The sequence below is a fragment of the Cryptotermes secundus genome, unplaced genomic scaffold (genome assembly GCF_002891405.2).
Source record: "Cryptotermes secundus unplaced genomic scaffold, Csec_1.0 scaffold329, whole genome shotgun sequence".
In the NCBI taxonomy this organism is placed as follows: Eukaryota; Metazoa; Arthropoda; class Insecta; order Blattodea; family Kalotermitidae; genus Cryptotermes; species Cryptotermes secundus.
The window spans coordinates 485,880-499,751 of NW_019739945.1; the positions used below are offsets into that span (position 1 = coordinate 485,880).

Below are 13,872 nucleotides of genomic sequence, written 5' to 3' on the forward strand. Positions count from 1 at the left end.
GACAGGCCATGAAGACTCATAGAGTTGTGAGACGTTGAGGGTCCCACATTACCTTGACAATCGGCTCAAAGATGACGGTAAGGTTGTCAGCCTTACGCGCCGGCCGTGCTTTACTCCCCAGGAAAATTATTTAATTCCTGGTACTCATTTCTGTTAGAGGCTGAGTGAACCCCAGGGCCATAGTGCGGCCGGAAGGATTAGGTCAATTGAAAAAAAAATCCAATGACCTCATCGGTATTTGAACCCGCAAACTTCCGACTTGTAGCATAGTGCCTCAACCACTACCGCGTGTCCCCCTCGATAATAAAAAATACAATTAATTGTCTAAATTCCATATTTTTACACAGTCAACTGAACATCGCCGTTATGTGGTTAGCGCTATTTTCTCTTTTTTGCATTCGCGAAGTTTCGTGGTTTTCTTCAAAACCTTCAGGCAAATATCCGGAGAGCACTCTAAATTACGTCACGAACATTTGCTTCAACATTATTATTTCCAATTTATTATCCACTTCTGCTCTATTGGGAGCCGGGATAGCTCAGTCGGCATAGCGACTGAATAGACGACCGGGGTTTGATTCCCGACAGATGCAAAAAAAATCTCTTCTCCACAGTGTCCAGACCGGCTCTGGGGCCCACCAAACTACCTAACCGATGGGTACCGGGGGCTCTTTATCCGCTGATAATGCAATCGGGGAGTGCAGCTGACCTCGCGCCTTCAACTATAGTTCCGAGGTCAAGAATGGCGCAGTTATTATCTTCCGTCGCCTAATTTAGGTAACAGCTTTGTGTGTGGATTCTATAATGCTGATTGGCCCCTACAATATTATGACGTGTTTACCCACTGCTAGACAACGATTCGGGAAACACAGATCCTCGGAAGCAAACGCGCGCAACAATAGGACTTCCATTGCTAGTCAACGGATCTGTAAACACGCCTCCTTAATAATAGGGGTTGTGCTTTCTGTGTGATCCGTGCAAAGTAGTTACAAAAGAGTGTTCAGCAGCATAGAGTGAAGTGAGGAGCCAAGTTTCGAGACTTCAGCTTGCCAGGATATCAGCTTGGGTGTACGGGGTTTGAACTGAGTTGAGTCTTCGGAATTGGCAGCTGCAGAATAAAGGTAAGAAAGGAACTAGCCCCTTTCTGCCAGCGAGGTTTCAACCTTCTACTGGCAGTGGTATCTAATACTTCCCCATCTACAGGAGGCATTCGAAATTACTTTGGGCGGGAAACATTTTGCCAAATTTAGCTCAGAGGTCTCCTAGAGACATGAGGTTCTTTTACGTGCCGTAAAGCTACGACACGGGACCCACGGCTTAAAGTCCCTCCCGGAGGACTTGTTCCCTTAATTTTTCCGCCCTTAAAAATTCCACGACCTCCGCCGGGTTTGAAACCGCGTACCTTGAGTCATGAGGTGGGAACGTTACCCCTAGACTACGGAGGCCGCTTAAGACTTCATAACTGTCAGGACAATCGAATTCATTTCGATACGGTGCGAAAAATTCGGTCTGCGAACCTAATAACAATACTGACAACAAAACATATTAGAATAAGAAAAAAGGTTTATACGTAGAACATTTATAAATCCTGTATTTTACCTAAAATATAAACGAGCTTGACCAAAGGATACGACTGGGCTTTTATTAAGGTCGCCAGTAATGATGGTTATGATAATGGCGACAGAGACTAGCGTGTTGATTTTACAGACTGAAATCTTGCTCCCCTGCCTTTATAGACGTTGGGCGCAAAAACGTTATAATGTAATTGATCCGAAAAGAGAAATTTTACGTTATCCCAAATTTCACGAGAAAAAAAGTACTCATATTTCGATCTCGTGTGTTATACATCACCCCCATATTCAGGATACCCTGAAGGTGTAACATTAAATCTAATTCAGATTCGTAATCAATCATATTGGTATATTTCATGTCAAATGTTGAGAAATGTGTTGTGCCAGCCACAGAATTGTTGCTATTTAAGTGACAGGGAATCAGTTACTTCGTCACATTATTCAAAAAGTAAGAGAATCAATAAGTATGATGTAAGATTTGAGGTTTTCACGGCTATAGCTGATTGTTTTCGACTGGTGGCTCAGCCTGCAGCCACCTGCTCTCGCTGGTTCCTCGCTCGGGGATCTTTCTATCCTGAATGTGGAGGCGATACGTTCCTCCGAAACGTCGTTCACACAAGATCTACACGGAGCCACATCCAATAAGATGACATTCTTCATTGTGTATCTTCTTCCGAAATTCTGGTATGCAAAGGCGCTCTATTATACAAGGCCACAACAAGACACATCACTGCTGTGAAAGCAACAGATATTAAAATACAAATAAGAGAATAAGTAATTTGTATATATGTAACAACGAGTACTGTGTTTGTTAGCTTATTTGTTAGAATGTATGAAGAAATAAAATTCTAGATTCAAACACAAACAAAATACATTTAGACCTACTCTACTGTCAAATGTAACATGCGAGGAACGAAGCGATAAAACGTTTACACAATCTGCAAAAAAACAGAGGAAGAGAGGTCCTACTGCATGAGAGAAGGAAAACTGTGACATAGATAATATTTTGACCAAAGATGATAGATAATGGAGAGAGGACACTCTGTAGTTCAAAGGAAAGGAAAGTCGGCCCTACATTTAACTGTACATGACGCTGTTCACCAAACATATAAGCCTATTTAATTACTAGGCAGAGAAAACTAATAATTCCGAGCCGAAATCGGTCCTGCGTGTTTCGGGATGAAAATCCTGTGTTCAATTCTTTCTCTTCTCTCTGCTTATGTTACATGACTGCTCATGCTAATTTGATAACAAAAAACATATGTGAAGACCAGAAACCAAGTATTGTATACAAGTGACTGTGTTTATCTCATCCAAATTTTCCTCATTTCATTTCATTAATACAGTTCGCACTGCTCACCCAATTCCCGTAATATCCATATTAATATTACCCTCCCATCTACATCTAGTTCTACCAAGTGTTCTCTTTGGATATTCCGACTATAATTTTATATTCATTTCTCAACTCTCCCATCCGCGCTGCATATGCTGCTCATGTCACCATCCTCGGTTTCATCACCATAGTCGTTATTGAGTTCAAATTATCTAAGTTATCCTTTGTGTGACTCTGTATAGCCTCCCCCTATGTTAAGATTTTCCTTCAGCAGCCCTTTATAATATTCCATAATTCTCCTAATGTTATTTTCATCCTAAATATCGGTCTCAGGGCTCGTTATTTCCATCCCAGTGGTGAACTACAGGTCCTACAGGCAAGTTCTTCACTGAGACTGCATCCCGTGGATTAGCCAATATAAGTTCAATAGCTACCTGAGACGTACACGGAAAGTAGGCTAACATAAGAGGTTCTATGGTCGCATCGGCGCCTTTGCGTTCCTTACGTACAGTGTGAAAACGAACACTAAATTTGCACATTGTGGTGATATTTTCAATTTATAGATATTTATTCAGTGCGTAAGGCTGACAACCTTATCGTCATCTATGATTGTTTAGAGAAAATGTGAGAGCCTCGACGTCTCACAACCCTATGGGCCCTCACGACCTGTCACAGGGATAGCTTTACTTTTATATTTTAGCATTAAAAAGTAAAAAAATTAAAGCTATCCTTGTGACAGGTCGTGGAAGCCCATAGGGCTGTGAGACGTCGAGGATCCCAAATTTTCTAGACAATCGGCTCACAGATGGCGATGAGGTTGTCAGCCTTACTCGCTGGCCGCCCTTTACCCCCTGGAGTATTCCTGGTACTCATTTCTGTTAGAGGCTGAGTCGAGCCCAGGGTCATAATGCAGCTGGAAGCATTATGTAAATTGAAAAAACCCACCCCATCGGGAGTCAATCCCGCGACCTTCCGGCTTGTAGCATAGTGTCTCAACCAACTACGCTACCGCGTGCCCCCCAGCTTAGCATTACAGATACTTATTCAATTAGTCACAAAAATGTAAATATTTAAATAAATATTAATACATTTTGTAGCAGGTGATGTCAAACTGTGTATCACTGACTGGGTCTGTACAGCAGGTCATGTTCCACTGTTATGAATATAGAGGTGATTCCGAAACGGACAGTTTGCCTGCCGATGTAAGTTTACTGGTTAGACCAAGAGCTTGAAAGATGAGATAAAAGAGATATATGTGCGTGTATAGAAGTGTGAAAAGACACACAAACACACACACACACACAAAAACCATTCCAACGACAAAAATATTCATATTGTGTGTGCTGTTAAAAATGTGCAACTCTTCCATATGGCCATTTCACACAGATGTCAGAGCCTTGTTTTTAATTTCCTTTTTTATAAACATGCATCAACTAAACTGGAAGCAACATTCAGATGATTTTGAAACGTCTGTCCATCCTTTGAGGATCTCTGCGTTTCGGAAGTGGCCCTATTTTAAAAAGGAAATATAAATATTGATGTAATATATAAAAACAAAAACTAAAAAACTCCGTGCCCTTAGTCCGCAAAAAAAAAACTAAAAAACTCCGTGCCCTTAGTCCGCAAAAAAAAAATTAAAAACCCCGTGCCCTGTAGTCCGCAAGTGAACTATACCGACTGAGCAACCGCCGTTTGTCGGCCAAGATAGTGCCAACTATAGCGGATAGAGGATGTCGCGAGCAGAGGATCCTCACGGCCTTTAATCTCGATTTTCTAGACCGGAGCCGCTATTTCCTTGAAGTAGCTCCTCAATTATCCTCACGAGGCTGAGTGGACCCCGTTACAGACAAACTGTTTCTCAGAAAATCTGGTATCTCCGGGAATCGAACCCGGGACCTCTGGATCTGTAGCCAGGAACTCTGCCCACTAGACCACAGAGACGGTCGATGTAATACGATTATATAAGAGAATAAAACTCTGTTAACAGAAATGAATTTTGAAATATATTGAAAGACTTTTTTTATGTTTCAAACGTAAATCTTCCTTATAGAACGAAATTTACGTACAAAAGTACATGGGGCATGCGCAGATTTCATTATATTTTATGAGATTTGTGATAAATTATTTATTTGGTGGCCGAATCTATAATAATCGTGGAAGAGATAAGCGTAATCAGAATCCCGTGAGTCACGAGCAAACTGCATTGAGAGACAGTACAAGAGCAAGGGAGCACGAGAGTCTGTGTGAAACTGGCAATGCAGAAGCGACAGAGAGCCCAACACCACTACAGCAAGACGGGTTATATTGCCAGGCTACGAGTAGTTGTTATTTCTGTTAGCGTCTCCTTGTGCGCATTTCTTACCGGCGCTCGACCTGGATTTCGTTCTGGACGTTTTCGAGTTCGCGGCCCCGGAACCTGCTCCAGCGACACCCGGAGATCCGGACACCATCTGGTGGTGCCCCGACAGAGACTTGGTGCTAAACATGGCGGCAGGGTGATGATGGTGGGACATACCGTGGTGGTTCAGGTGATGGTGATTCAGGTGATGGGAAGGATAACTCATATACGACGGGGTGGATCCACTTCCGGTGTCGTGGTGATAGGGGGATGGCTGCAGGGGTGGCGGCGGAGGGTAATGATGCGACTGACTACTCATGCCATGCGATGGCTGTGGGTGGAGGGCGGAGGAGGAACTGTGGAGCTGCTGGGGCACACTCAGGTGCTGAGAGGACGCCGAGTCTCTTGGAGACGCTTCCGCAGGAGACGCGGCGGAAGATGATGTAGAAAAAGCGGAACTATTATTCGAAGCCGTGGACGATGTACCTTCTCTCTGCTTGACGCCGCCAGAGGCATTGGCTCCCCCGGGGCAAGTCCCCGCCGCGGAGACAGAGCTGTTCAGCATATTGACGCCCGGTTTGATGTCGAGAGAGCTGTTGTTGCTGCCACACAGGCTCGACCCCGTGGTGTCCTGGTGGTGCATGAAGGCGACGCCCATTGCTGCCGCATGCGCGACAGCTGCTGCGGCGTTCTGGTAATCCACGGAGGCAGAAGTCGCCGAAGAAGTCGCAGCAGCCGAGCTCGTGAGAGCCGTGCTGGCAGCCGTCACAGAGTCGGGGGTGGCGTCCTTAGGGGGTGTGGGTGGGAAGCTGAAGAGATGGTGTGCCGCCGCGCTTGTGGAGTGGTGGGAAGTGCTGGCGGGGGAGAGGGAAGGAGGCTTCTCGTCTGTGGAGTTGCTGGTGGTACCGCTGCTGCCACTGGAACCGGTGCCAAAAGGACTGCACCAGGCGGAACCGTGGCCCACCATGGTCTTGGTGGTGTCGGTCAGCCACGGGTGCAATGGCGTGTGGTGGAAGTGAGGCCGGCACACTTGACTTCCGGCGGACATCCGCGCGGCGGCAGCTGCTGAAACACGATGCATATTCATCAGCACTCAACCTGCTCAGGGTTCGGAACTCTGCAACAGTCCTGTTCAATTTGTACGCACGTAATCTTCAGATACCAATTACAAGAATGCCCACAACAATATCCCAAGAAGATATGACAAACAGAAATATATCACCACGAAGTAGAATTGTATTGGAAAGGGAGGGAGTAATATTGAAGCTCCATGTAATCTTAAACTTGGACCAAATGTATTCATGTGGTCATCCCTCGGCCTTGTATAGGTTTCTGGGTGTCCGAGAACATTATCGCAAAACATGCTCTGAGACGTGGATCTTTGTCCACGAACATTTAGAATCCAAACAGTTAGACGTCAGAAGAAAAGGTGCAAATCTGTTAGTATCTAATCATTTCAGTTAAGAGTTTTTAAGGTGTACCAACGTATGAGAGATGTTTCTGTAGCTCATGTGATCAGGGTTTGTCATTTGCTTCAATTTCCATGTATGTGTATGTACACACTACCAAGTTAAAATAGTTTTTCCTTTCGAAAACAAATTTTGACGACTCGATGGCAATTGGACTGTAACAGCAGTCAAACAGACTATCGTTGCTTCCCTACTGTACACTAATATAACCTGGTTTGTGGAATATACCTCTTTAGTGTATAGTCGCTGTCTATCCCAGCATAATTACAGGACATCTGATGTGACTAATGTCTATACTACGACTTTCCTTCATTTATTTAATTAAATAATGTATTAGTATTGTTAGTGAATTGAATTATGATAGTCATCCTTCCTTTTGTATTTTTTTCTCTTTTATTTTGTTAATGACATAAAATCAGTCAATTTTCAACTTGTCAGATGCTTTCACGGGGATCTCTTCCTCTGACAACATTCAACAAGAGAATAATGAAGAAGGCAGGCCTTTAGGCGAAGCAAGAATGTGGGCCAACAAAAATTTCCTTTCAATAAATAGGGAAAGGTTAGAAAATGAAGCTTCTACTTCCACATAACATCTCAAACATTCCTGGATTCCAAGTAAATATTTTAAACAGGACTAATGACAATGACTAGGACCCTTGTTACTAATTGATGCATATCATCCGGAGTTCAAGAAAAGACACAACATGCCACTTCTTTACAATATCACTATTAAAATATTTCAAATTGACATTAAGTACAGGAATAAATTTCGTTTCTAGCTTTCTTGTAATCTGTACATCCATCCATCCATCTATGGCTCTACAGCCCTTTGTTGGACCTTGGCGGCGTTTTCAGTTTCTTAATCTTTTACACATACGGTGGGGCTCCATGGAAGGGAGATGAGCCCTTTGCCTGACTACTATATACACAAGCAGAACACACAAACATAGGAATACACGCACTCACAGATATCCATTTCTTGAGTGGGATTCGAAACCACGACCCCAGTGTTCAAGCAGGAGAACAGTTCATGCCTTAGACCGCGCCGCCGCTGTATCGGAATTTTAAGTGTTACAAAAGAACAGTAAATCTGAGTCCACTAAGACTGTGGGTTCGAGCACACTAAAGATGACATTTTTTCTATATCATTACGTCTGTGTCTTGAGCTTTAACCACAAGAAGCAACCTGAAGTTATATGAACAAATGCTGGATATGAGGTTCTCTTATCGGTTATTATGAATCCTTCTATCTTCTGTGATAAAACGCCATGTAGTTCGGTGCTGTCTGCTTCGTGCTGGTTTCTTATTTTGCTTAATCTTAAACCCTGAAAATGGGAGCGATATGTTCCTCCGAAATATCGGATTACTTCCATTGCACTGCACAGCTTTACATAACTCTTTTTATGAACATAGTTTCTCTCAAATTTCATTTCCTATTTGAGAAACAACACATAAATTTTCGTTCCTTTCGTCAATGTTGTTCCTTGACAGCTAAGTTCCATTTCCTAATTCTAGACGTCACCCCACTCGACACAGGGACTGTACTGCAGACGCGTTAGGAACGCGTGGCTTTGCTATAAGAAAGCAACTGCTACTTCCTACAGCTTGTAAATAGAACTAATGGCTTTCAGCAATAAGAACAACAAGAGGCATACAAAATCTGAAAATGGAAATACATGTTTTACACTATATGCCACTTTAAGTGACACAGTGACTACAAGCCTATTTGATGATGCTTCAGCAACACGAGGTCTTGCTGTGAGAAAGTAATTGCTACTTTCCGGAACTTGTAAACAGAAGTAATGACTTTCAGCAACAACAAGGCCTCCGTGCGTGAATACATTTCCTTAACGACTATTACAATTAGGCCTACGGATGCCTAAACTCGAAGTAATGTAACTGAAAACCACTGCAGTCTGTCTCGCTGAATACGGATTTCAATTTAATTGGTTGGTCTGAGAAATGTAGTCAAAGTCTTGTTAAGGACGGCCAGTCGGCCAGTCTCTCCAGATATGAAGCCCCCACCTGGGTCCCAAGACTAAATTTTTATTACTGTCAGGCAGTTGCGAGTTTTTTTATGTTGGGCGCCCTCTCTGACGAGATGAATGGTTTGTCGTTTATAACTGGTCCTCGTCTCGCAGTCTTTCTCTGTCCGAGTCCCGCGGGGCTCATGGCCATATTTTATAGTTCCGTCTAAAAAATATATCAGTTCGTACCTCATAGGAAACACATTACGTCTCCTCTAGACCAGCCGGCTGACGCTCTTTGGGAAAACAGACGCTATTTATTGTGAGAACACATGTATATATAGTGAGCAATAGGCAGAATTCTGGTGTGTCAAAGCAGGTGGTACATATAGTAACCACTAAGCTTTAAATGGTAAAAGCGGTTGAAAGCCACTTTATAACTTCATGGTCTCTGGCATCAGCATGACGCATTGTCAGCGGACGTGTACTTATTACATTGTGCAGAATGCAGCCATCTTTGAAGGTGAGGATCACAGTCATCGAGGCTGCCCATTGTACTCCCTTCAGCCCCTTCTGACCTATACCAAGAAGCCAAGCGATTATCATGTGAGCAGAATCGCGAGACGGCTGGAAAGAAGCTGCAGGCGAAAGTTTGGAGTGGTTATTTGATTTGATTTGATTTGATCAACGCGCTGCCAGGCAACAGCTCTGTATATATGGTCCAACACGCAACAATAGGTGACGCTGTATTTTCTATGTCGTTCGCGCCACACGCAGTCTGACACGTGAAAAGTTCTTCCTGTGTGGTCTGCACTACAAAACACTAGAACTGTGTTTTCTGTGCGTGGTTCGTGCCGAGAGTATATGAGAGAATATGTTGACTTGAGTTCCGAAGTTCCAAGGGAACAGCAGTGTGGCCTGAAGAAGAATTAGAAGACTTAGTGTGTGACGTTACATGTGCTGTAGTACATTGATATTGGGAGTGTGTAATTTAGTGAGAGTTTTATAGTTCCTGTGTTATAAATCCGTTGCTAGTAAACGACTAGTGAAGACTAGTGGAAACAAACAGAAGTCTAGTGCGGAGTGATTGTAAATTTTGTAAGGCAGCGATAGTGTAGTAATTATTTGTAGTTACGACCTCAAGGTGGTTAATAAATCCAATTACCAATCCGAACCGCGTTTCTAGTCACTAATGAATGTGACAATATGTTTACAGAGACTAGCTCTATACGTGATATGGAGTAAGTATATCCTTTCCCTACTTTAAATAAATGTAACTTACTTCATAAGAGGACACTGTTCAGACAAATGTTGCAGTTTAAATTACGTCTATATTTTGAGTTGTGTTCCAAAATATTTTACAAGATAAACTACACTTAGCCGGTCACGGTAGCCGAGAGGTCTTCGCTTGCTCTGAAGTCGGGATCGTGGGTTCGAATCCAACTCAGGTATGGACGTTTAGTGTTTGTGTGTAAGTGTGTGCGTTTTTCTATGTTTGTGTACAGGTAGAGACCTTGCGACGAGCTGATCACCCGCCCAAGGAGTCCTACCGAATGTGTAAGATCTAGAAAAACCGAAGTGAAACGGAGGGTTTCATGGAGATAGGCCAAAACCAAAATCGGGGCTGTAGCGCCAAAAAGGGGAAAAAAAACTATTCTTAAGGAATCCGATAAAATTCAATTTGACTTTGAAGCAAACTTGAGATTGTAATGACCTTAAAAAAGCCAGAATAAAATGCGCTCGACAGTCTGAAAGTTATTAATTTAATATATTAAACTTCAGCAGTGAGGACCTAGAAGACAAGTGTTTTGCAGTGTGTCTCTGACTGTACCTCGGCTGTACACCTTGCGTCCGCCATAACTGCGAGTGACTGGAGACAGCCGCTGCAGCTCCTTCCGCCTATATTTTATTATGGCACAAGGAGAGACCCACAGCACCGAGTCACCTGGTCCTAATGACGTCACAATGCACCTGCCCCACGTTAAGCTAATAACGCGGAGAATTATTCTTGAAGTCCCCGACAATTAGAAAGATGTTACTTCACTGTTTTCGTCTCAACACAGGTCACGTAAGCTGAGGGCCGGGTCATAGCCTGGGCTTCCAACCTAGGATAGGTTACAGAAACGTAAAGTTGCCCTTGTGCTGAATTAATTAAGCACCACGCAAAGAACACGTATGGAGGAATGGAGGTATAGCTCCAACATTCTTGACCTCAGAACTAGATGTAGATGAGCGGTCACCTTAACGCCTCGGCCGCTTTAACCCCAAAGGAAAGAGCCCCCGATTCCATTGGACAGGAAGCTGGCTGGACCTTAGAACCAGTCTAGACGCTCTGGAGTACAGAAAAATGACTTTTCCCCATCAGTAATCGAATTCCTGTCGCCCAACCCGTAGCTCCTCGATCCCAGGGTAGTCCATGTGGAGTCTGTGGTGGACACAGTGGCACGGGGGCAGATTTTCTTCGGCTTCCCTCAGTCCCTAAATCCACACTCAGCTATCATCAGGAGTAAGTAAAACAGACACATCTGAGGCCGCAGTACCAGGCGCTCCTGTACACACGACTCGCGAATCCAGAAAACTGGCGACTAGGGAATAACACAGCGCCTTGTAATCATTTGCATTGTATTTGTTTTGGATTACTCATGAACATTTTATCAAACGCAGCTGTGAGAGGCTAGGTTTTACACAAATGTAATTTAACACATAACATTATATTTATACATATGTACTTTATTAAATATTCAGACAGACCGGAAGGATGACATATTCAGATGCAAATTACGGAATGAATTTACGACATCTCTCTCTCTCTCGTAGGGCATCCGTGAAATGCTTCGTTTCACCTCAGTTTCCTAATCCTAAGATACTCGGTAGAACTCGTCGGACGGGAGACCAGCCCCCGCAAGACCGCTGTCTGCACAGGACAACACAGACACAGAATCAAAGCAGAGATATACATGCCTTAAGTGGGATTCAAACTCATGATCCCAGTGTTCGAGAAGGCGAAGACAGTCTCTTGACTTCTACGAGCTCAAAAAAATCTACCCCTGCAAGAGGCCGTGGAGGCCCATAGGGTTGTGAGACGTCGAGGTTTCAACATCGAACCCGCGACCTTCCGGCTTGTAGCATAGTGGACCCCGTTCCAGACTCACTACTTCTCAGAAAAACTTGTAGCACCGGGAATCGAAAACGGGACTTTTGGATCTTTAGCCAGGAACTCTGACCACTAGACCAGTCTACTACGTATTCTAAAATCACGACCAAGAAGTTGAAGGAAGCCACAAAGAACGTTGGGAAAGACTGTCTGAAATCAGACCGCGACTGGAGCTGGTTCTGGCTCCACAAATCTGTTGAGACATGACTTGATAATGTCACTTGCAAAACCGTGTATAGGAAGTGATAAAGAAAAAGAGGCTAACAAAGAGCCACGGACAAAGAAATAGGCAGACGAAAGACCAGAAGATAGGTATAACGATCAATTCAAGTACAAGCCAAAACAGAGTATCCATTAGGCGTAATGTAACTGGCTACGGGCTGAAAGATTGGGGTTCGATTCCTGGGAAGAGGAATATTACTCTTCTCTCGATTTACAGCCTTTATCGAATGAGTTCCGGAAATATTTTCCTTGGGTTAAAGCGGTGGTAACTTGAAGCTGACAACTCGCCTTCTTCTAAGCACAGAAGCAATTAGGTAAAGTCGTGCCTAATTGAGCACTACTCCATGAAGACATATGGAAGAGTGGTTGTATAGATCAACAAATTCTTGACATCGGAACTAGTTGTTGAGTGGCCAGTTTTACGCCCCGGCAACTTTACCCATGGGGAAAAGAACTCCGGTACCCATTGGATAGGAGGCTGGATGCGACGTGGAGAGGTGAAAAATCTTCCTCCAGTTGGGACTCGAACTCCAGCCCTTGGAAATCCAGCTATACCAACAGCGGTAATAATAGTACTACACGAACTTACACGTCTTCATGATGTGGTGCTTAATTAAGCAGAAGGAGAAAGTTCCCATTTGTCAGAACGCTGTGAGCTCTGCCTCATCAAAGGAAAGCAGCCCTCTCTCTCTTAGAGGAGCACATGAACCTGGTTTGGTCTGTTGATTAGAATCAGCTGACAGTGTGGAAAATGAAACAAGAGGTTTCGAGTGGTCCTCTGGTTGAGAGGGTTCAGGTTACGGCGTAAATAACATGGCGCCCTGCTTTGTGTTTCCTCAGAAGTTCGCAACTGGAAACCCCTCATGTTCTTAGCCGCCCTTGTCACCCTGGGCAATTGCTGTGTACCTGATCGTGGGCTCGCCGGCTAAGTTTTTTCCTGATGATTTTATTTATTTATGCTTTAATTTAATGGCTCTGTATCTCATGCCATTTAGCGTCGAATAATCGACTGAAAAGGATGTGGAAGGAATTGATCTGGACCTATGTCAAGATACTAAGCTGGCAGATACTAGCCTACGGATACTGCGCAAGTCATTTGAGCCGTCGTCTCAGCATTAGCAAAGTTTAATTATATGGTGTTACGTAGTGTAATTTGGTAGAAATTAAAAATTTTAAGGGATTTTTTGATGTATTTTATGTATATTTTGATATATTGTCTTACGTGAATAATTATTTTGATATTTATATTGACTTCATACTAAAGCAGCTTATTATATTAGGATGTAACATTGCATATGTTGAGCTCTTTTATATCTGTTGGTATATTTATGAAAGTAATTTGAGTTTTCTGTAGTACCGATATTTGGAAGAAGCAGGCTCCTCCGAAACGTCTATACATTTTCTTGTTCTTCCCTGTTTTCAAGCAAATTATTTGATAGTTACAATATGTTCGATTCGATTTAAACTGATCAAATTTAAATTCTCTATAGCTCAGAACTTGAAAAATTTTTTAGTTCGAAATTGCTTAATTAATCACAACATACATACAATACTAGGATTATCAAAATTATGCTGCTGCCGCCCCAAAATGCTGCTTCCTGCCACTGCAATATCTTCATTTTCAAAAATCTCATGTCGGGAGGGCGAGAAGGCGAAGCATGTGATGATGCAATATACCTACGGTTGTTACAGAATTTTGAAACATCTAATTGCGTTGAAATATATAAAAGGAAACAAAACAGTATTTCTCTTACTGAAAGCTTTTGACCAACTTCACGGAACAGAACCCTTCTCTCAGAAGCTAATAGTTGCTTGGGTTGT

At 43.2% G+C, this 13,872-nt stretch overlaps 1 protein-coding gene across 4 annotated transcripts in view; it reads right to left on the reverse strand.

Moving 5' to 3' along the window:
* Positions 1-13,872, reverse strand: part of LOC111872080 (GATA-binding factor C) — a 388,402-nt gene that overhangs the window by 265,710 nt on the left and 108,820 nt on the right. For 2 of the 4 annotated variants that reach the window (XM_033754518.1, XM_033754515.1), the window contains exon 3: positions 5,264-6,304. In XM_033754518.1, the coding sequence (XP_033610409.1) occupies positions 5,264-6,304 (1,041 nt within the window). The remainder of the gene's footprint in view (positions 1-5,263; positions 6,305-13,872) is intronic. The other 2 variants (XM_033754516.1, XM_023865623.2) reach the window with 2 other exon arrangements.